Here is a 21,074-nt window from a genome sequence, read left to right as displayed (position 1 = left end):
TTATCATAGTACTGTTTCAGACAACTTATAATATCTAGACAAACGAATAAAACACCATTTCGCTACAATCTTTCCACGATAAAAAAAGAAACTATATGCATCAGATATATCAATTGTAAGTAAAAGACATGAAATTTTCTACTATAGAAAATATAATAGATGTAATAATATATGAATTAATTTTTCATGAGATAAGAATTACACTCTATCAAACTTCTATTACAGCTACACAGTTTCCCTTTTTTGAAAAATCAAAACTGATGTTAGGTACTCACCTGTATGGAAGCACGCCGTCGAGAGCCTGCGAAATTGTAGGTGGCGACGCAAGTGCGAATCCTCGTCCAAGTAATGCTGAATGTACAGAGAAAATCCTCTTTGCCGTTTCCTGCATCGACTCCAAGTCCTCTTCAACTTCTTCCGCTGGAAATTGTAGTATCATAAATTAATTTACTGAAAGAAACATAATATTCTTTATATATAATTGAGATAGTAAACAGTCGTCTTTTCGAGAAGTCTTGGAAACTGGATTAATCAGAAGCACATTACACATTACACATTATATATTAAAACATTTTAAAGAATATAAGTTTTAATTATATTTTTACATATTTATATTGATTTATTAATATAGAACAGAAATTCCATCATGTTATACTTACAGGAAACTGGAGGTAATGATAAATTTTTCTTCATGAGACTTGCAGCGCATGCTCCTCCGAGGAAAGATAATTCAATCTCTAAATTCTTTAAACCATGACCAGACGTTATCCAATCATAACCAATGACTAAGCATTTGAAACCGTAGGTGATTGAGCTTTCATTTTTCATATAATCAGATGCAGTTTCCAAGGAAAATATTACTTCATTTCCTAAACATCAAACAATTTATTGAGCGTTTTATATTATATAGCATAGTATATTTTTAATTAATGCTGCATTTAAACATACCTGGTAACACAACAGCATTTTGCGGCCATTGACTTTGAACATTACTCAACTTATGTAATACTGGCCAATGCAGAGGGATATTTTCACCCATATTTGGAGCTGTTCTGTAAGAATAAAAATTAAATATAAATATAAAATGTCAGAATATAATATACTTGTATATTATATGAAAGTGTGGAAGTATTTTATCTACCCTACGGAGGAGTTGCGAATTATATGTGGTATATAAAGTTGTAAATAATCTTCTGGTTGTGAAGTTCCACATTCTGGAGTAAATTCAACGGTTAGCCACTTTACTGTTTCCGGAAAAGTAACTTTGTAATACGATACTGTCGCTGGTTTATAAGGATGTTCGCTTTCTAACCAAGTATAATGATGACTAGTAGTAACTGGAGGAGCAAAGTGTGATTGAGTTTCACTATCTTGGGATATTTGAGAAGTTCCCATTGTGGACAGTAAGTTCAAAGCTGCAATGTGTGGCAACATCTCTTGTATTAGAGTAAGAATTTGTACACTGCTCTGAAAGACGCAAAACATATTTATGTTAAATATTTCTCTTATTATCATCTAAGATGTTCGTATTTAAAAAAAGTCTTAGAATTACTTACTCTAGGATCTGATGTAGCTAAGGGACTAATGTGTGCCATTACTAGCGGTAAGAGAGTCGTTACAAAAGTTGCGTTACCAAGGACTTCATTAGCTATCACTTCTTCAGCTCTTTCCCTTGCCAAAGAAAAAATTTCATTCGATCGTTGAATGATCGTTGCGGTCATAGCAAGAGTACATTTTCTCGCTTGCACTTCAGCCATAGCTTTATTCGTGTGTTGCCCATCGGTATCTTGCGGATTTGAATAGTATAAAATATGTGGTATTTGACCTCTAGTTTGTGTTGTACCTGCAATATTACATAGCACATTAATATAAGCTAATATTGTAAAATAAAATTTTTTTAATATAATATAATTTAATTTATTTTAATTTAATAGATTTAACGCACCATTAAAACTTAGAGAACAAGCAGTAAAAGTAAACGTTGTGCCATCGGCTCCTTTGACAATGCTTAGGCCACCGTCACCATTACTAGTTCGTCCTCCGCGATTTCGTAATCTAATAGCATACTTAATGTTCTCTTTTATGAGTACTGGTTTGTCAAATTTCAATTCTACTGTATCATTAATGCAGTCATCTGGTCCGAAAGATCCTCTTGTAAAATCTAAACTACTCCAACGCTGAGTATGTGATGGATCGTTACCAGTGTTATTTTGCTATTATAATAAAATAACTATAATTAACATCACAGAATATTTACAAAAATAATATAATAGAATATTTATATATTACTTACATCATCTAACAATTCCAATTCATAATCATATACTCCCGCACCTCCATAGATACCAACACCGGCTATAAGAATGCCTGGCCTATCGACGGAAAAGCAAATAGCATCTGGGGAACCATTACCCGTATTCCATGATCTTGACTGATTTGTTCTCGTAAATCTTGAAGGTGTTGTATACATGAGTCTACCGCAAGCTGCTTGCAATTCGTCTTCATTTCCACTCGATTGTGCCGCCAATTCGGCGATAACTCGCGCTAATAAATAACAGCAATGAAGAACCAATTCTGGCAGAGACTGAGTCTTTTCTCTACAAAGACTTCTTTTGACTGGTATTAATATCAGATCCAGTAATCTATCGAGTACTTCACGGAACGACCAATTCAAAATCTCCTTGCCAGAGCTTTCCACTTGAGATTTGTAACTGATTTGCTCAACTAAAATCGGATACTGATGACTTTCTGTTGAATTCATCATAAGTAAACCTGCATTGTCAGATGGGCTAAGCTGCCGTTTTATGCTGTCACTATTGTCCATGATGTTGCTTAAGATTGGAAACGTACATCTAAGTCGTATCGCCGAATTGCATAAAGAAGCCAGTACAGACGAAAGAAGACGATCTTTTGAGGTCGTACCTTGTTCTTTATCGATATCCGATAACAACTCACATAAGGAAGTCCATTTAAGATATGCGGTAGGATAAAATGCATGATAACAAGCTACAAACGTTTTGTGACATTCGTCTAATATGCTATTTGTCATTTTATTCCCCAAAGTATTACTAGAACTTTTGTTAGATCGTGTCTTTCCTTTACTTTTCAGAGTAATCGGTAAAGAATCAGATAAAATTTGACGCAATAATGCTCGCACTTCACCTATACATTCCGCCAAACGCACCGATTCAGGAGGAGTCTTCTTAATGACATAATTAGGATAGATTTCATTGGTGTATGTTCTAAGCAGTCTTAAACTGGCTTTGCTTATGTACACCAATCGTTCCATTTCGAGCATCGCGTGAGTCGACGATGCGATATGAACGGCCATATCGGCCAGTGTTGCTTTCAATGTGTTCCAACTCCATTGGAGGAGAGATATCAAGGACTGAAAGCATTCCTTCGTGACAGTCCTACTGAATTCTCTCTTCAGAACATAGACAGGTTCAATTTGGTCTCTCTGCCTATTTGGTGTCTGATTTTCAGGTGTGACAATACGATATAATAATTGTGGAATTTGTCCGGCGTTAACATCAGTGCCATTGTTAGATCTTTTAGAAGACTTAAAATAAAACATGACTTGATCTTCTGCTGTGACCATTCCTTGTCCGCCAGAACCGCAATCGCTGGAAGGTCCACCGACTTTAGCCCATGCCACGTACCATCTGTTTGCTTGCAATGATATAGGTTCGTCAAATAATATCGAATATTTCTGTCGTGGACCACATTCGTACGGAATCTCTTCTGTCTCTGCGAGAAGTTCGCCATCGTTCTCTTGGTCTCCGCCATCAATCCCGACATCAAATAGTTTAATCTTCGCAGTATATTCACCTCGACCACCAAACAAACCATAGCCTCCCAATATAATGTCCGTGTCAGGCATAAATCTAATTGCTTCGATCGAATGAGCTGAATAACCCCATCCTCCTCCATGACTTTCAAATCTGCTAACAGTAGCATAATCTTCACGACTATAAACTTTGCTATGCATCGATTGATTACATTCACTTTCTTCAATTATCAATAAGTTTTCATCTTGAGCTTGCGTTAATGTATCCAAGCAAGCTAATAAATGCATCGCGGCTTGAGAACGCGTTAGAAAACAAGATGAAACAACCGGAAGCGCTAAACCTGGATTGAGTATAGAAGCTTCCAAACCAGGTATAGCTCTAGCTTCGGTTGATATTATGTTGTACAAGCTTATTTCATTATTCGCTGAATTGAAAGTCCAAATAACATTGTACAAAGGATCCAAACATGCTGCGCAATTACTGAAATCAACTTGATCCACACCGCTGTAACTATTACACGTTCCGTCGCGTTTGCTTATCACGAGACTCTTGAAAGAATTTGCGTGCTCATTCTGATGGGGTATCAAGATAATACAATTTTTATTCGCCATAACAGTGCTTCTTGTCAAACTAATTGAATTTATTTCGTCTATTTTAACATAGGTTTGATCTCCAGCGGCACCAATCCACGTTGCTCGTCTACCCCACCGAGGACCAATATTTGGTACTACATTTGGAAAGCTGTGCCATGGTTGAGAACGATCAGTACGACGATTCACTTGAGTAGTGTTTGTAGATTCATTCTGACCGTTCCACCAATTCATACCGAGTTGTCCCTTTTGGTATGCACCAAATGTGTAAACTTCGCCCTTTGATGTGAGTATAACAGTATGATTACTACCAGCAGCGACTTGAGTAGCAATAGTTGGCAATTTAACTTGAATCGGTCCTGCGTGTGCTACTAAATCTCCAACACCTAATTGACCATATATGTTACTACCGAATGTATACACTTCTCCATTTTGCAAAAGTAATACCGTATGATGCAAACCACAGGACACTTGGATCACAGGACTGTCGCTAGGAATAGGAACTCTGGCTGGTGATATACTGGCAATTCTTGCCGCATCCCCTCGCTCTACATCGCTACCACCGACACCTTCCTCTACTGTGAGATTAACTCCTAATCCCAATGCCACTTTTTCCGGAAATCCCTTTTGCACGATACTAGGACCAGCTGCACGCTGATTATTCATGCTCTTAATTTTTACTCCATACTTAACAGCACTCGGTCCTGCTTTGCTTCTTTGCCGTTGCTTTATCTCACCCAATCGTCTCTGCAGATATTCTCGAAAGTTGGAACCTGATATGCCGTTGCTGCAACTCTTTCTTGCACATGTACGACAGCATCCACATTCCGCACATCCACTGTCTCCTTCGCCACATCCACATTCTTGACCAGGATTCCGATCGGGACGTATACTACTCAGGCATGATATGCTATATCCGGTACATTCTCTGCATATCGTGCAAACCATACAAACGCGATGCCTCCATTGATGTTGCCCTGGAGGACACATCCCTCTCGTTTCTTCCCAATCTTCCGCAGGATCTACATTCTCCTCTTCAGCTATTATCAATTCATCTTCCCCTGTACCCATTTCCATTGCAACTACTGACATTTCTTTATTCACGGTATGCACTGTTGTAGAATCACGACCACACTGTCCCTTATTATTTATACCGAATGTATATAGATGTCCTTTATTAGTCAACGCGGCGGCATGAGCCTTTCCTAACGATACGCGAATTATACATACGTCCCTTAAATCGGTAACTAACCCTGTCACAGGATCACTATGTAGCGTATCTTTACCAAACATTAATAGAGAACCATCTTTCGTAACTAAAGCAGTAGATCCATTATTACAAGCAACATCCACAATAAATTGACCTTCCACTTTTGCCATTTTCTTTGGTTTTACTGGTTTTGGTTGCCTACGAGCTTTATCTTAAAATAAAAGAAATAGTTACAGCAGTCTTGTTATTATAAATTACAATATTACTGTAATCTATAGTAAACTTACTACTATCTCCATCTTCCCCACGTCTAGCTGTGCCAGCAAATAGTACAGAACCATCTTCCATTACCATAACGACATGTTGACCATCATGACCTGCTGCAAAATGTGTAATCCTTGGACCTTTACCATAAGTAAGTTCTAACCATCTATTAGGCCTGGTATTGCTCTTCATGCCTAAGCAAGTTCCTTTCCCACTATATAATAACTACAAAAAATATTAAATTTAAAATCAAATATTTATATTGTTATTGCGTTAAATATTTATATATAAAATATTAAGCGATCATAATAACAGCTTGAAATAGCTCTCACATAATACTTACTTTACCAGACACTGTTTTAAGTAAGCCAAATTCCTTTCCTGCTGTAACCATTGCAATTTCATCGTCGCATCCCGGATTTAAAATATGTATTGCTTGTTCTTCATCAAATGTTGCATAACCAAATATATCTACGCATTTTCTTGCCAATTTTAATGGTAGTTCAGAGGCAACTGTCACAGGATTACTCAGTGTATTTATCGTACGTACTACGAAACCTTCCTGTTGAGAGAAGATAAAAAAAAACTGAATAAATATATCAAATAACAAAACAATATTTAGATATACAATTACATTAGTTACATCTTTGCCAGCGGTTATCATTCCTAAATTTTCGCCATCAGAGAACATGACAGAGGATGACCAATCTTTTCCTTCTAACACAGCAATTCCTGTTACTATAAGCGTTTCTGCATCAATAATTAATAATTCACTCTGTTTTCTAGGTGCACATTTAAAATATAATGAATTCTGTAAAGTAAAATTTTATTACATATAAGTCACACATTATTAAATAATACACTCATAAATATTTACGTGCAACTAACATTAGCATAACCGAGCCACCCTATTTCCGTCGGATAAAAATCTGCTTTGTGTATGTATATATGTCCCCATATTGTACCACTGTGGCCACTTCCAATTTTTAGTAAACCACGAGATGTATGCAGATATAAATACTTTCCATCGCTTACAAAACTACGTTCATTCAATACCATATTGTTCATCTCATTTGGTAACTTAAGCATAGAGGTATATATCTTGGAACATTTGGGAACGCCATATGTAATCCAATCTGGTCTCATGAGTTTGCCTAACAACACAGCGTGAACACTTCTCTGCAGAGACGTTAACACACATGGCATCTAAAACGCAAAAAAATTAAAGTATATAATATTAAAATATATACATCACTATTATGCAACAAATATGATTATATCAATGGTAAGATACCTGAATATTTTGTATTGCTAACGCTCTAGGAGACATAAGCAGAGCCGCTATTGCTGCCAATAGCCGTCCAGTATCTCCTCTGACTACTACAAGACTCAATAAACAAGCACAAGCAACAGCTGTCAAGTGACTGCCATCATTGGCAGCGGCTGATTCAGGACCATGAGAAGTTGCAAGATCCAGTAACAGATCAAATAATGGATCTAAAAAAAGGTAAATTATTAAAAATTTGTCAATTTGTCAATTAAAAAAATCAATAATTTAAAAATACAAACCAATGACATCATCTGGTTCAGATTTGAGGCCTTCTGGTAGTTGCCCTTGTAAAACGTCCAATAAAGCCGACAGTGCTTTTGTACATAAAATTGGATCGATTGTTCTACTCTCTCGCATTAATGTAAAAACACTTCTTAAACCAATACCTACAATCTTTATTTAAAAAATTATTTATAGCTATATGTATATCATAGATAAATTATATTACAAATTATATGTATTAAAGAAAAATAAAAATTACAGTATACAAAAACTTTTAACAAATGAATATCACAACGATATGAAAACAAAATTACATTATATAGAAATTCATGAATTTTTTAAGTTGCTTTTACCTTTGGTAAATTTTGTATAGTTGATATTCTATCTTCATCATCGCTTTCTGTATCTATAGTATCACTAAGGTCTGGTGGTGGAGAGCTACAATTGGATGCTCTATAAATTTCAGTTGACAATTTTGCATGCTTTTCTAAAATAGCATTTCTCACGCTAGCAAACACAGCAAATGCTGAGGCATTACAAGATGTTTCTATCTCTGGTGGATTATTATAATTTAATTCTCCATTTAAATCAATCTATAATATAAAAAAATATATCACATGTTTTATCTCAGAAATTACAAGAGACAAGAGAATTATTAATCTCCGATACCTTTTTCTTATCTCGTTTGCGAAGAGTTTTATTTTTTTTACACTTCCTCCATTCTCCCTTATTCCTAGAAAATTTAATTAAGTTTTTTATTTAAATTGACATACATAAAATGAGCATAAAATATATTTTTTATAGTACTGCATACACAATATTATTTTAATTATAATAAAATTGTTATAAAATTTCATTATAAACAAATATATAATTAAATTATAATAATCAAAGTATCACAAAAAAAAGATTTCTGTTTATTATTCCATTTGTAAAAAGATTTAAATGAAAATTATTCTGTGACTAAAAATTTTATTATTTAGGTAGAATAAGAACTATTCCTACTATATTTTTAACAAAATTAATAAGTCATTAAAAAGATTCGGATAAGAAATAAAAAGGAATAGAGAAACAAATTATTCTTTAATAACAAATTTGAGGTTACGTTCTACGTTTACAAAGCGAATGAATTTAATTAACGCCGCCGTATCAATTAAAAAAATTTTTTTTTTTTGGGAACCAAATTGCTCAATTTCACGGAAACGTCGAGTGATCGAGCGGCAAAAAAAAACCGATTGGCGGCAAAGTCATCTACGACGGCGTCAGGATTGTAAACAAATCGTGGGAGAGGTTATACGTCACACTATCGTCACACCTCTGCGCCTCGGCGATGTTCTTGAAGAGATCGTAAAAACACTTGGCGTAGCTCTCAGGCTCAGGTAGCAGCCTCTCGTTGTCCCCGGACACCATGGTTCGCGCAAAACTCTGAGCATATGAGTCACCAAGTCATTTTCGTATCGCTATTGATCGTTGACACTCGCTGGTCATCTTCCCCATGTGATAACGTTACGTATTACGGGGAATCCTGGAAAGAGAAAAAGGGGTACTGCGATGACGCGACGACGACGGTGAGCACGATCGTGAGACTCGGATTCGAAATGTCCCGCACGGCCCCAGTGATTTACTTTGCGTGCCGTAACCACCGCAATATTCAAAAACAGGACGTCTTCGCTCCGTTCCGCCGTTAAGTTCGTCTTGAACAGTGCCAGAACGGACCGCGACTACTCGCGACTTCGATAATCGAACGGAATTATCGCGCGCGATAACGAGCGAATACGCAAGAAACCGCGCGAACTTTGTAAACCGCTTAACCATTTGCGTCGCGGCGGATGAATATTTCACGTAGATGTGAAATCGGTGAAATGTCATCGAGTTGCCGCACGAGAACGAGAACACGTCATATGTATGTTTAGCAAAACCGAGAGAAACATTTCACAGTAGAGCGCGTCCCTCACGTAGAATTCTATAAATATTTATTATTTACGTCACACATATCTACGCATCAAACTTTTGTTTATAAGAATATTATAACCGCAGATGAAAACAATGATACGATAAAATCTTATCGCTCTGAATACTTTGTTATTCGCAAAAAATCAAAAGTTTATTTAAAATCCACGAGTTTACCGGCTTTTGCAAATTTTAATCTTTCACATATACTTGACATTATATTATACGTACCGTCAGCGACTCGTCTTTTCCATTTGCTTCGAATGAGAAAAGGCTATTCGGCTGTTTCTCATAGTGCGCGAGATCAACTTATTTATCGACGTTGACGAGCGGCAATTGTTACGACGAGAAATGGCATTGAGAGGCTGTCGATCCACGCGGAATCTCTCGGGGTTTCGGTGATCCCGTACGCGTGCGTCTCGCACCGAACAAAATGCGATACGGCACAATCTGCATGGGTAGAATTGCGGTACGATTCGATAACGTGTCACGTCGAGATTACGAGGGCCATTCGTAAAATCTACAAAGTATGAGCCGAAAGTACTTGTCACTGTGTGACGCGAAGTCGATAGAGTATTATCAAACGCGATAAAACGCGTATATGTCTCGCTTTTTGTGCTACATGGTAAAATCGCTATTTGTGGAATAACAAGCACATAACCTCAAAGGCAACGTTTCTCAATTCGATTTCCTGACTTTCGACTGATGCTGAAACGCGTTGTTTTGTGATTCTAAAAATTTTATTTTCTCAATCCCATTATTTCTCAAATCGAGACACGCGAGATGCATATTTGTATCTTTTCGTAAAATTGCGAGAAAGCATCTGTAGTGATGTATATTGGTATACAAAAAATATGTCATTTTTTATCTAATCTGTTTAATTTTCTATCGTGACAGATCAAAAAGCGAAGGGAGCATTTATGATTAAATATAGTCTATCAGTTGAAAGAGGCAAGTTTTAAGAAGACTTAAATCGAGAAATAACGTTGCGTTTAACTTGCATTTAGTTATAAAATTGTAATGTTAGAGTTATGTATGCAGATAAGCAGATAAAAGACGCTTATAATATTATCATTATAACACATGGTAAAAGGATATGACTTATCATGATATTATCTTTTTGGTAAGTGGCATGATTTTTAAATGAATACTTTGTTAAATGACATTTATCATTCAAGTTCTACTTTCAGCCTGGTCAGATGCAAGATTTGATAGTACGATTGATGTATCACTGTTCTGTAAATGTAACCTAAACAATAGGCAATAACTTGCTAAAGGAATTCTAATAAACCAGTGGGAATGGGCAATTGTTTGTGTAAAGATACTCCAGGGATATATGACATTGAGACATATGGCAGAAACAATCATGCAGAAACTCAGAATACCATAATACCGGAACCAAACATAAGTATAGTTTCGTGTAGCGATTCGGCACCTTCTTCCTTTAAATTCCCTACATCGTCACACATTGACAAACTCGTATTGGAGACTCTTGGAAGTCTTGATACTCTGGTGGACAAGTAAGTAATTGACGATGTATGAAACGTATCGGTTTCTGACTACATGCTTATTTGCATTGCTTATGTTTAGTGATCATGAACCACCGCCAGCAATGTTAAAATTGAATGCTATTGCGGACAAGGAAGATGGTTGGATACAAGTAGTTAGTTCTATGGTCAATGTTATTCCAATGAACAATCCATTGGGTCCTTCGGTTATAATATTATTACTAGATGATTGCCCTTTACCTTCAAAGGTTGAAATTTATTTGTAATTCTTATTATTACCAGCATCTTAATTTACTGAAAAAAAAAAACAAGCAGCAGCAGTGATAACTCTTTTTATTTTGTTTTGTAGGATTCTGTGCTACGATTATCACACATGTTTCAATTGCCTCAAAAACTTGGACAAATACAAATTACAACTACACAGCAACGTAATATATGCGTAGTACTTGGTTGTATTGCAGAGAAACTTGCTGGTCCTAGTAGTATTGCGATATTATCTGATGCTACTTTAGATTACCTAGTTTCAAATCTAGTATGTTATTTAATTAATGTTGAAGTTTAGACGTATTAATATTCAATAATTTTTAATATAATTTTATTTTTTTAGCGAAAAGATGTTGAGCCTTATGTAATGTTATATTCTTTGATAGCACTAGAGAAGTTTGCACAGACAAGTAAAAAAAATATTTTATTAATATAAATCTTTTGTCTTTTGTTATGATTAATTATTGTTTATATGTACAACAGGTGAAAATAAAGTAACAATTAAGAAACGTCTTATGGCAGAAAAACAAAATCCGTTATTAGAATTGGAAAAATGGATTACAGAAATGCATTACGTTCGTCGACAAGTTGGTTTTTGTGCACAGTGGTGTTTAGATAACTTATGTAAGTATGATATAATTTTGTTAAACGCATTTATCTGCTCCACTTAGGCCCTGTTGCACCAATATCACTTTGACTTTAAGCGAGACTTGAAATTCTATCTGTCTCGTTTTAAAGCCAAAAAGAGACAGAGACAGAAAAAGTTTTAAGTCTCGCTTAAAATCGAAGTAACATTGGTACAACCGGGCCTTAGTAAATAAAAATAAGATGTATTTTATCAATTTTTTTTTTAGTCTTAATGGAAGGTAGAAAATATTCCCACGACTCCGTCGATGTGACTGGTATTAATGTAATGTTAAATACGAAAGATGTAAGCGAGTACCTGAAAATATCACCTAATGGTTTGGAGGTAGATATTCTGTTGTACTATATCTTGCTAGTGGAGATTATATTGTATTAATAATAAATTATTATATTTTAGGCACGATGTGATGCATATTCCTTTGAAAGTGTACGATGTACATTTCAAGTAGATTCAGGAATATGGTATTATGAAACATTGATAATAACTACAGGAGTTATGCAAATTGGATGGGCCACAAAAGATAGCACGTTTTTAAATCATGTAAATATCCATATTTGAGAATATTTAGTATTTTTTATTTATAAAACTATTGTATATATAATATTATTGCTCCATAAAAATTGCCGTGTTTCAATAGGAGGGATATGGTATAGGAGATGATGAATTTTCTTTGGCCTACGATGGCTGTCGCAGACTGATTTGGTATAATGCACGAAGTGAAAAATTTCACGACAGACCATGTTGGAAATCTGGTGACATCTTGGGTTGCTTATTGGATTTAAACAAACTAGAAATAGTATTCTCTATCAATGGTATACCACTTAAACCATGTATTCAAGTATTTAAAACAGTAAGGTATATATATATATATATATTTTTAATGATTTTTTATTACATGAATATCCAAACAAACCCTCTAATGATATGGTTATTTTTAGGTCTGGATTCTTTGCAGCGGCTAGTTTCATGTCATTCCAACAATGCCTATTTAATTTTGGACATGTACCTTTTAAATACCCACCTACTGATCGAGAATTTCAGAAATTTAACGATTATGCTACATTGAAACCAGAAGATAAGATTGTACTTCCTAGACACATATATCTGGATCAATTGCGAAGGCTCAGTGTTAGAGAAGATTCCTGTACATTATGTTTCGATCAGAGGGCATCTGTGAGGTTATTGCCATGCAATCATAGGTAATACAATTGTATTTAAATTCGAGTTTCATGAAACAACAATTTTTTACAAGAATATATATAATAATTTATCTTATACAGAGGATTCTGCCAAAAGTGTTCAAAACAACTGATTGAATGCCCAATGTGTAGAGCTACTATTGAAGAAGTAGCCTCAGATAACATATGACATCGATCATTTCATATCAACATTTACGAATTCTTTCATCATTTCTTTTTTGTTATACAATTTTTATGTATGAAATATCACGAGATAATCATAATTATAGATAGTTATTTACGCCGTATATATACAATTATTATGTGTCACATAGTATTTTTCTCTACGCAATGCAGAGCATTAATAAATAGAAAGAATTACAAATTAGTTATAGATAAACGAATTCCGTGATAGTGCATTGCAAAGATTGAATAAGTTTATATTTTAAAAATTAAATATTGCGTAAACAAGTATTTTACAAAGATAAAACATTCTTCTTGAAACTTTTCCATATTTCTCTATACTTTTTCTATATAGATTTATAATAAGATACTTTGTGATTTAAACGATATCTTCATGATTCTCATGAATATTAACTTCAAACAATTAAAATAATTTATAAATGGCTATATATATTAATTAATATTATATAATTAATATAATTAATGAACAAAAAATTAAACAAATGCAAGAAAATTATAATAAATTGGATAAAATTATAAATCAGAAGGCGAGCATAAATCAGAGAAACTAAAAGCTCAAATTCTATATAAAGCACTTTTGATAAAAGTATGTATTTGATTACGTATTTATGATTACGTATGTATTTGAGAAGCAGATTTCCAAAATTTCATTTTTTAAGTTAAAGATGGTGTTTATTGTTGACTCATATTTTAAGTTATTCCATGATATTCTAAAAACATTTCTATATCATTAATTTATATGTTGCAAAAGTCTTAATATTCGAAATACATTATGTTCTTTAGGGACAACAAAATGTATTTTTCAATATTTTTAACAACTGTTTAGCAATTTTATTGAATATTTCACATCTTACTGATTGGCATATTATTATTTTTTGTAAGGCGCATAGTTTTTTTGTGGTTTTCTTTCTCTTTTCTAAAAATGATGAATTTTGGATAAAATGCGTTTTGAAAATCTGTTCCTCATTTGTTATCACAAAAAATATATTAGTCAAATATAACTTGTCATATTGACTAGTAGTTTTCATGATATTGAATACAATGATTACTCTATTGATTGTGTTATAGATCTTCGCTTTGAAACTTATGACTGAATTATAAAATTTGAAAGATTATTTATTTACTAACTCGAAAATATATTTCCTTTATTATAAGTAGAAATATAAAAGTTCAGATTATATATCTTCGAACTGTTTAAATATTTGATAAGTTGCATAAGTGAACATTTATAACTAGTGATATAATGTAAATTTACTTTTAAGGAACTGTGAAATAATAATAGTATATATTATTATATTAAACACACCACATTCACACACATACACATATTATATTCTTGGGAAGATATAATGAGAAATTTAATGTTTTATCATATACATGTATTTTGCAAAACATTTTTTTATAAAGTTTTATTTTCGTTATCAAAATACCTCTCCCATTATTCTAATGTAAATACTACCCGATATTTCTGACAGTAAATGTACGTTGTAATTCAAAAAATATCTCATTTACGATCTCTACTCTTTTTAGCAATAATGTATATGCGTTTTATTCAGTATCAAAATTAGATATAACAATGCTCTACAAAACTTTTTGACAAGTTTCTCTATTTGTTCTTTCTTATATAAATTAATAGTATAACTTGAAAAGTATCCTGTACTTCATTATGTGGATATTTGTAAATTAATTGAATCATGTAATTAAGATTTGTTTGTATTAAAACAAAATCATTAAAATATAATTTTAGATATAAAAACGTCACCATTGCTACTCGTTTGAAATGCCATTGCATATCATTAAAATAATTATTATAAGATTAAATAGTGTTATAAGAAACTATGTGAGAGAACATTACCTGTGTTGACATGATTTCTAATCACAGCAAGTTTCACATAAAATCAATCCATAACTGCGTTAATAGCCTCTAAATTTCTGGAAAATAACGTATGTCTCATTATATGCAAAAAAATCAAATCATCTGAAATATTTCCTCCAAAATAGAAGATGATCGCCATCACTACTATGACATTTCAATTAATTTGCACGTAATAGATTTATCATTGTATAAGTAAAAAATCATTATATATAATAAGTAATACTACACACGGTTGCATGGATCTTACTTGACGGAATTACCGTACATTTGCATTTAAAACATCATATCATATTTACATATAATGATTTGATATTTTTTTTGATATTCCATGTTATTATACATCTATCTTTATATAATAGTTATTCTCTACGTAATTTATAGAAAATAAAAAATTAGATATAGTTATATATCTATTTTTTTATAAATCATTTATGCTCCTTTTATATACATATTTATATATATAAAAATGAATATAATTTAGGATGTAAGGTGCGAAAATTTTGCTATGAATGCTTTAAAGCATTTGGTTAACTAATTAAAAGAAAATATTTTACGAATTAATCATTCAAAAAATGCTTCAAAGCATTTGCAGCATCACATTAATCGTACCCATTAATTATAAGGTAATGTAATTAAAAGCACTTAAATTTACAACATGTTAAACTTTGAAAAAAATATACCAATTATGCTTCGATTTTCTTGACAAAATATAAGAATTATCTTCATATGTTTTTTGACATAGACATCTATCTATAGTCTATACTCATCGAAATATCCATGCTAATTTGAAAACGTGTAACAACATCGCGATTGACAAAATAGCGAAAATTCGCAAAAATTAATGTATTCCGAAGATCGTCCATCGCTTTAGTCAGTACTCCCAATAAAAATTTACATTTATTATCTGTTTTAAACTGATACAATTCGCGATTACTTCAGGCCCGCGTTCTGAAGCATTCTGAATAATTAATTCTTTACTCGAAAAAAATATATATACTGATTTTGCTTTTTTAATAGAAATCTTAAATCACTATCGGATTTCAAAATTGAAAGTATCCTACTCCAATAATACATTAAAATGGATTGAAATTTTAATAAATTTGAATTATTTAAATGCATATAACATTCTATTACTTTTATTTTTTTTTTTTAAATTCAATTGAATTGGAAAACTGCGTTTATTCAAAATTTTGAATTTAGCAGTATTTATGATGCACGTAAAAAATTGAATTTTTTTAGATTGAAACTCAGCAAACGAAAATGGATTGAAATGAATTGAAATGAATTCAGATTTTCAGAAATATTGATTCACGAATGTTAAAATGAATTTCATTCTGAATGCATTTTTATTCATTTATAGGAATTGCATGGAGCATATCTCTGCCTTTCAATTAGCTTTTTCCGTGCACACAAACACAATTGTGAATACTGTTCAATTCAAAATTTTGAATAGGAAATGCAGTTTTTCAATCCAATTGCATTCAATTGAATCCAATTAAATTAAAAAAAAAGTATTCGCTATTTTTTTTTTAAATACGCATTCGGATAGAAAAAAATTTCAATCCATTTTAATCCATTCTCGTTTGCTGGGAAGCATCGAAAATGTACTTTATGCAATTTTTATAAAAATAGATTCAAATTTTCAGAAGTACATTGGGATTAAAAATAATTTGCGTACTTCTGAAAATCTGAATCCATTTCAATCAACTTCTATCCATTAACTCGTTTATTCAGATACGAAATGTGCATTGAAAATGCACCCGCTTGGCCGCCATGACAGTTTCCGCGACACTTCGTTCGTACAACGCGATCGATCGCTCCGCGAAGTGATCATTAATTTGATCCGTTAAAAGTGCTCAGCCTGGATGAATTTTTATCGGGAGTGCCGATCAAAGTGACGGGCGAATTCCCGAACATATCAGTTCTCGCGAGTTTTAGCAATCAACGCTGTTTCGATAATCGCAACCCGATATATGTCATGTTTCGAAAGCCGATGCAGTTGCGTGAGTATAAAATCCAATGCATCATCTCTATCTAAATGATTGTTTATATATATTTTATAAATGATTGTTATATTCTTTTAAGAGAATCGAAGATTAATCGATTTTTCATTAAATTTAGTCAGAAAAATAAATTGTAATTAATAACTGAAACAATTATAATAAAAAATTTTGCAGCCATCGTTTCGAATTTACTTAACGACATGTACAATATATACGCGTCGTCTTCTGTTTTATTGAAATGAAAACGCAAATGATCGAAATGAACGATCGTGCGGCGCGAATTCGAAATTCGTTGATATCGATGATGACGTCGCGTATCGAATCGAACGAATCTCGATTCGCGCCGGATTAGTTAGACGCGCGGCCGCGAGAGCGCGTCGCAGTTTGTTACAAGATGGCGGGTGAGTGAGTGCCTGTGGATGGGACGAGATCGCTCTAAAAACACGAGGGATTTTCCGCTAACCCGTGGTGTTTGTGGGTTTCAGATATATCCTACATCCAGACAGAGGATCTAGAGGACCCGGATGAAGGTGAGTAACCTCATGCGTGTACACGCACGCGTATTTTACGTGGCCGTCGTCGGTGCGGTTCGCACGCACGCGACGGCGGCAGAGCAAAGCACCGTTTCTACGACTCGGCCGAGTGTCGTGGCGACTCTCCTGTCGGCGAGCATTCCGCCCCTCCCTGTTTCGAGATACGTGTGTTTGTATGTGTGCCGCGTGATGCGTGGCACGCGGAATTTGTCGCGATGCGGTGTGTTCCGAGCGCGGCTCCCCGCCGTGGGTTTCGAGGTTAGGATCGCGCCGCGAGGCCGGGCGTGCCGCGCCACGCCGCGATAGACATCGCGAGCATTCCCGGCCGTTCATAGGGCGGAGAGGGTTTCACGCGGGGTGATTGCTCTCGCACGCACGGTCCCAATAAGCCGCCGCTGCCGCGCGCGGGGAGTGCGTTTTGCGGGCATCACGGGGCGGTTCTGCTCTGCTCGTCAAGAGGGGGCGCCACGCCACGCCGCGCGCCGTGTTTATCTCAGCGAGAAGGAAAAAAAAAGAGGATAAGGAGCGACGGCTGCGGCGACGAGAAAGAAAGAGAAGGCATGCGTTCGGGTCGTATATCTCTCTCGTCGCCGCCGTTGTGCTTCTCGGCGAGAATGATTGCGAAAAAATGTCAGTCGAAGCTGGATCGCCTTTTCCAATAGGAATAACCACTTGCATTATAAACATGGATTACTCACTAGCGTCGATAATGATCTTGAGAGATTTTACACGGCGCCAATATTCGGAGTGTCAATCGCAGTTGGAACGTTCCAGCTCCAACTCGACCGCATTATCGAGAAAATTGACACTACACGATGTGTATGCATGAAAACGTATTACGTAAATTAATCTTGAGATTAATAATATTAGAAATGTTTAATACTAATGTTGCGATAGATTTACCTTGCACAGACTCCTGTTGAACTCGAAGTAGACGTAAAAATCTTCCTCGCTTGTCTATAATGTAGAAATGTAAATTTATTGAAATTATAGCAATTTTAATCCCTATTAAAGATATGGTGGAGCAATCTCAATTTTGGTGGATGAGAAACAAGAGTCGAATATATGATTGATATATACAAGGCACATGTGGATACCATTATAACTGAAAACGCATAATGACCGTTCGTCGACGTCTAAAATACAGTGTATTCGAGGCGCAGAGGAGTTCAGACGAAGGTCAGAGTCACGAAGAGTGGCGGCATCTCGGCAGATTAAAGAAAACGGCGCAGTTAGCGCGCGCGATTCCTTCCCCTATCGAGGTTACTGATCTCGGGTTTCTCTTCTATTTGCGAGTGCCATCTGTCGTAAATAGGGTCGTATCAAGGATTGCTAGTCCTTCCGATGATCCAAAAACTCGCTCGAGTTTCCTCACGTTTGTGAAGAACAAGAAGAACTGCGAACGCTTACGCGGATCCCGAAGGCATTTTTCTAGTCAAACGCGAATAATTTGTCTCATGATTATGCGTCACATAATGACGCTCCAGTTCGTTCCGCTCCGAACACGCATACGCATTTATCTTCAATCTTCCTTCTCCGTTTCTCTCTCATCCTCGCGAGTATCTTCTCCGTCGACGCCGACCAAGCTGGTCCTAGCCGCCTTTATCTTGCATTCCAGAGACTGTTTTATCAGCTCTGCGCCGCTTATATTTCTAAACGTGTCTAGATAGAGAGAAATATTCGGATCAGTAACCTTCTCCGATGCCCAAGCCCACCCAAGTCCCTTAGATCTAGATCGAAGCATTCAAAAAGACATTTCGCATGATATTTATTGCATAGAGTAAACATTATAATCAATCATGAGTCATTGATGCATGATAATTGAATTTTTTCTATGATTGTATTAAAAAATGTGATTTTTATTATTTCATAAATGAATATATGATACAAACATCTATTTTAAACAGGGTCTGTTATAAAATTAGCGCATCAAAATTGATCGATAGGTTTTTTTATTATTGTATAATGAAAAAAGAGTTTATATTAAGGAAAAGGAGAATAGTTATTAAAAAGATTTCTTAATTAATCGTGATTAATGCAAGTTGTTCTATAATCTTATTGATTATATTGTCGTTTAAACCGCGTCGTAAAATTTTAATTTGATGTCGACAAAATGGATAACTGAACAGTCGTATAGGTTTAGTGAATTCATAGATACGGATATTCATCTATATTTACACATCATATCTAATACCTAGATTTACACATCATATATAAACAAATTTGTATAAATAATAGTACAAATATAATGATAAATAATGATAATATTCGAGGGAAAGTTAAACAAGATACAACTTAATTTAATAATAAGATGAATAATACATAAATAAATACAAGATTCATATTATGTGTCCAAAATGGAACATAGAAGGATAGTAAAAAGTTAAAGCTCATTTTTTTATTTGTATTCTCTAATTTAAAAATATATTTATATTGACGGAAATTTATAGAGAAATTTTTTTATGGAGAATACTACACAATGCTGTGCGACAATGAACGTGGCAACCATGGTAACTGTTGGTAATCGATCGCGATTATGCAAATTATTTGGTGTCTGGTCGTGACAGTTACTGTATTAGACGTTTTTGAGCATCGATGACTCCTCCTTTTCATCGTCTGACGAAACAGTTTTGGTTATTTGTATTTAATTTTTACCGTTCGCCTTTATCTTATTTTATCTCGAATGAACACTTAAACATTTAATGTTAAAGAAAATAAATTTAAGTATTCCTAAAGAAATGGGCACTTTTATTGATCAGTGATTTACAGAATATTACGTTTCGTCAGAAGGATTTAAGCTTTCTTTATAACGTATAGGAAATAATTATAAAATATATCTATATAAAATAAAGAAGAGATTACGAATATAAATTAGTTGTCATCTTCATGATGATAATATAATTTTCTGTCATTTCATCCGTTTCTATATAATTCTAATTTGTCAGGCATTCCTTGATATGATTCATGAAGTTTTTATTAGCTCTTCTTTCAGATGTCTCGTCGGATGGGATATCTTTTTCTTTTCGCCGCGTAACGTCGACTTTATCCGACCGGACATGAGGATGGATAAGGGGCGGTAGAGATGGGGATGGGGAAAGTATACGGGGTACGGAACGAGTATAGGCGGATGTATAAAGAAACTTTAATTTCTTGGCATTGCGTGAAGTTCCTTGCCCTTTCAGCCTTTTCGGTTCGGTGGTCTGTTTTTGATAGGAAGACTACGTCGTCGTCTAGACGCGGCCAAGGGGGTTACCTCTCGGCTTTTATAATCGCAACACGAAACGCACCCCTTGACGTGCTCGAACGCAAAAATACCAGTTTTCTTCCCTCCTCCTCTCTCATTCGCTTCCTCTTCTTTTCCCGTGCGCGTCAGTCTTTTCTATTCTTTCGTCGGTCGTCGCCCTTCCTTATACCTACGTATGGGCGCGTTACATTAAAATGATTTATTCACCTTATTAAATTCGCATTCGAGACTAGCTAAGTACGCGGAGTAGACATCCCGCCG

The 21,074-nt window shown here is 34.6% G+C and overlaps 3 protein-coding genes across 20 annotated transcripts in view; 2 read left to right on the top strand and 1 right to left on the bottom strand.

Moving 5' to 3' along the window:
• hiw (MYC binding protein highwire) overlaps positions 1-9,729 on the bottom strand; it is a 188,417-nt gene extending 178,688 nt beyond the window's left edge. For 10 of the 13 annotated variants that reach the window (XM_087406126.1, XM_087406123.1, XM_087406127.1 and 7 more), the window contains exons 1-16: positions 8,723-8,863; positions 8,077-8,140; positions 7,761-8,000; positions 7,425-7,578; positions 7,150-7,352; positions 6,744-7,061; positions 6,490-6,666; positions 6,199-6,417; positions 5,879-6,080; positions 2,294-5,802; positions 1,946-2,213; positions 1,557-1,843; positions 1,142-1,467; positions 949-1,052; positions 660-869; positions 276-420 (exon numbers count right to left, since the gene is read on the bottom strand). In XM_087406126.1, coding sequence (XP_087262252.1) covers positions 276-420; positions 660-869; positions 949-1,052; positions 1,142-1,467; positions 1,557-1,843; positions 1,946-2,213; positions 2,294-5,802; positions 5,879-6,080; positions 6,199-6,417; positions 6,490-6,666; positions 6,744-7,061; positions 7,150-7,352; positions 7,425-7,578; positions 7,761-8,000; positions 8,077-8,140; positions 8,723-8,817 — 6,521 coding nt within the window. In that variant the 5' untranslated portion in view covers positions 8,818-8,863. Of the gene's footprint in view, positions 1-275; positions 421-659; positions 870-948; positions 1,053-1,141; positions 1,468-1,556; positions 1,844-1,945; positions 2,214-2,293; positions 5,803-5,878; positions 6,081-6,198; positions 6,418-6,489; positions 6,667-6,743; positions 7,062-7,149; positions 7,353-7,424; positions 7,579-7,760; positions 8,001-8,076; positions 8,141-8,722; positions 8,933-9,032; positions 9,169-9,588 lie in introns of those variants that run through there. The other 3 variants (XM_087406122.1, XM_087406121.1, XM_011061481.2) reach the window with 3 other exon arrangements.
• Positions 9,179-14,584, top strand: LOC105149207 (RING finger and SPRY domain-containing protein 1). 6 transcript variants are annotated; one of them, XM_087406138.1, is made up of 12 exons: positions 9,179-9,310; positions 10,255-10,480; positions 10,548-10,877; positions 10,948-11,113; positions 11,215-11,397; positions 11,473-11,539; positions 11,613-11,753; positions 11,984-12,099; positions 12,172-12,315; positions 12,413-12,630; positions 12,714-12,974; positions 13,056-14,584. In XM_087406138.1, the coding sequence occupies exons 3-12, from the start codon at positions 10,657-10,659 to the stop codon at positions 13,141-13,143; spliced, it is 1,605 nt and encodes a 534-aa protein (XP_087262264.1). In that variant the 5' UTR covers positions 9,179-9,310; positions 10,255-10,480; positions 10,548-10,656; the 3' UTR covers positions 13,144-14,584. The 6 variants fall into 6 exon arrangements, with proteins under 6 accessions (XP_087262264.1, XP_011059773.1, XP_011059774.1 ...); XM_011061471.2 differs by lacking the exon at positions 9,179-9,310 and adding an exon at positions 9,690-9,826; XM_011061472.2 differs by lacking the exon at positions 9,179-9,310 and adding an exon at positions 9,764-9,884.
• Positions 14,585-17,381: 2,797 nt separating this feature from the next.
• The window catches only part of LOC105149204 (serine/threonine-protein phosphatase 4 regulatory subunit 1), a 138,419-nt gene continuing 134,726 nt past the window's right edge, over positions 17,382-21,074 (top strand). Inside the window, 2 exon segments of the mRNA XM_011061463.2 lie at positions 17,382-17,437; positions 17,522-17,566. Of these exon segments, the coding sequence (XP_011059765.2) occupies positions 17,431-17,437; positions 17,522-17,566 (52 nt within the window). The 5' untranslated portion in view covers positions 17,382-17,430.

The sequence above is a fragment of the Acromyrmex echinatior genome, chromosome 5 (genome assembly GCF_024713525.1).
Source record: "Acromyrmex echinatior isolate Ae372 chromosome 5, ASM2471352v2, whole genome shotgun sequence".
NCBI lineage: Eukaryota > Metazoa > Arthropoda > Insecta > Hymenoptera > Formicidae > Acromyrmex > Acromyrmex echinatior.
This window is presented reverse-complemented; position numbering and strand designations above follow the sequence as displayed.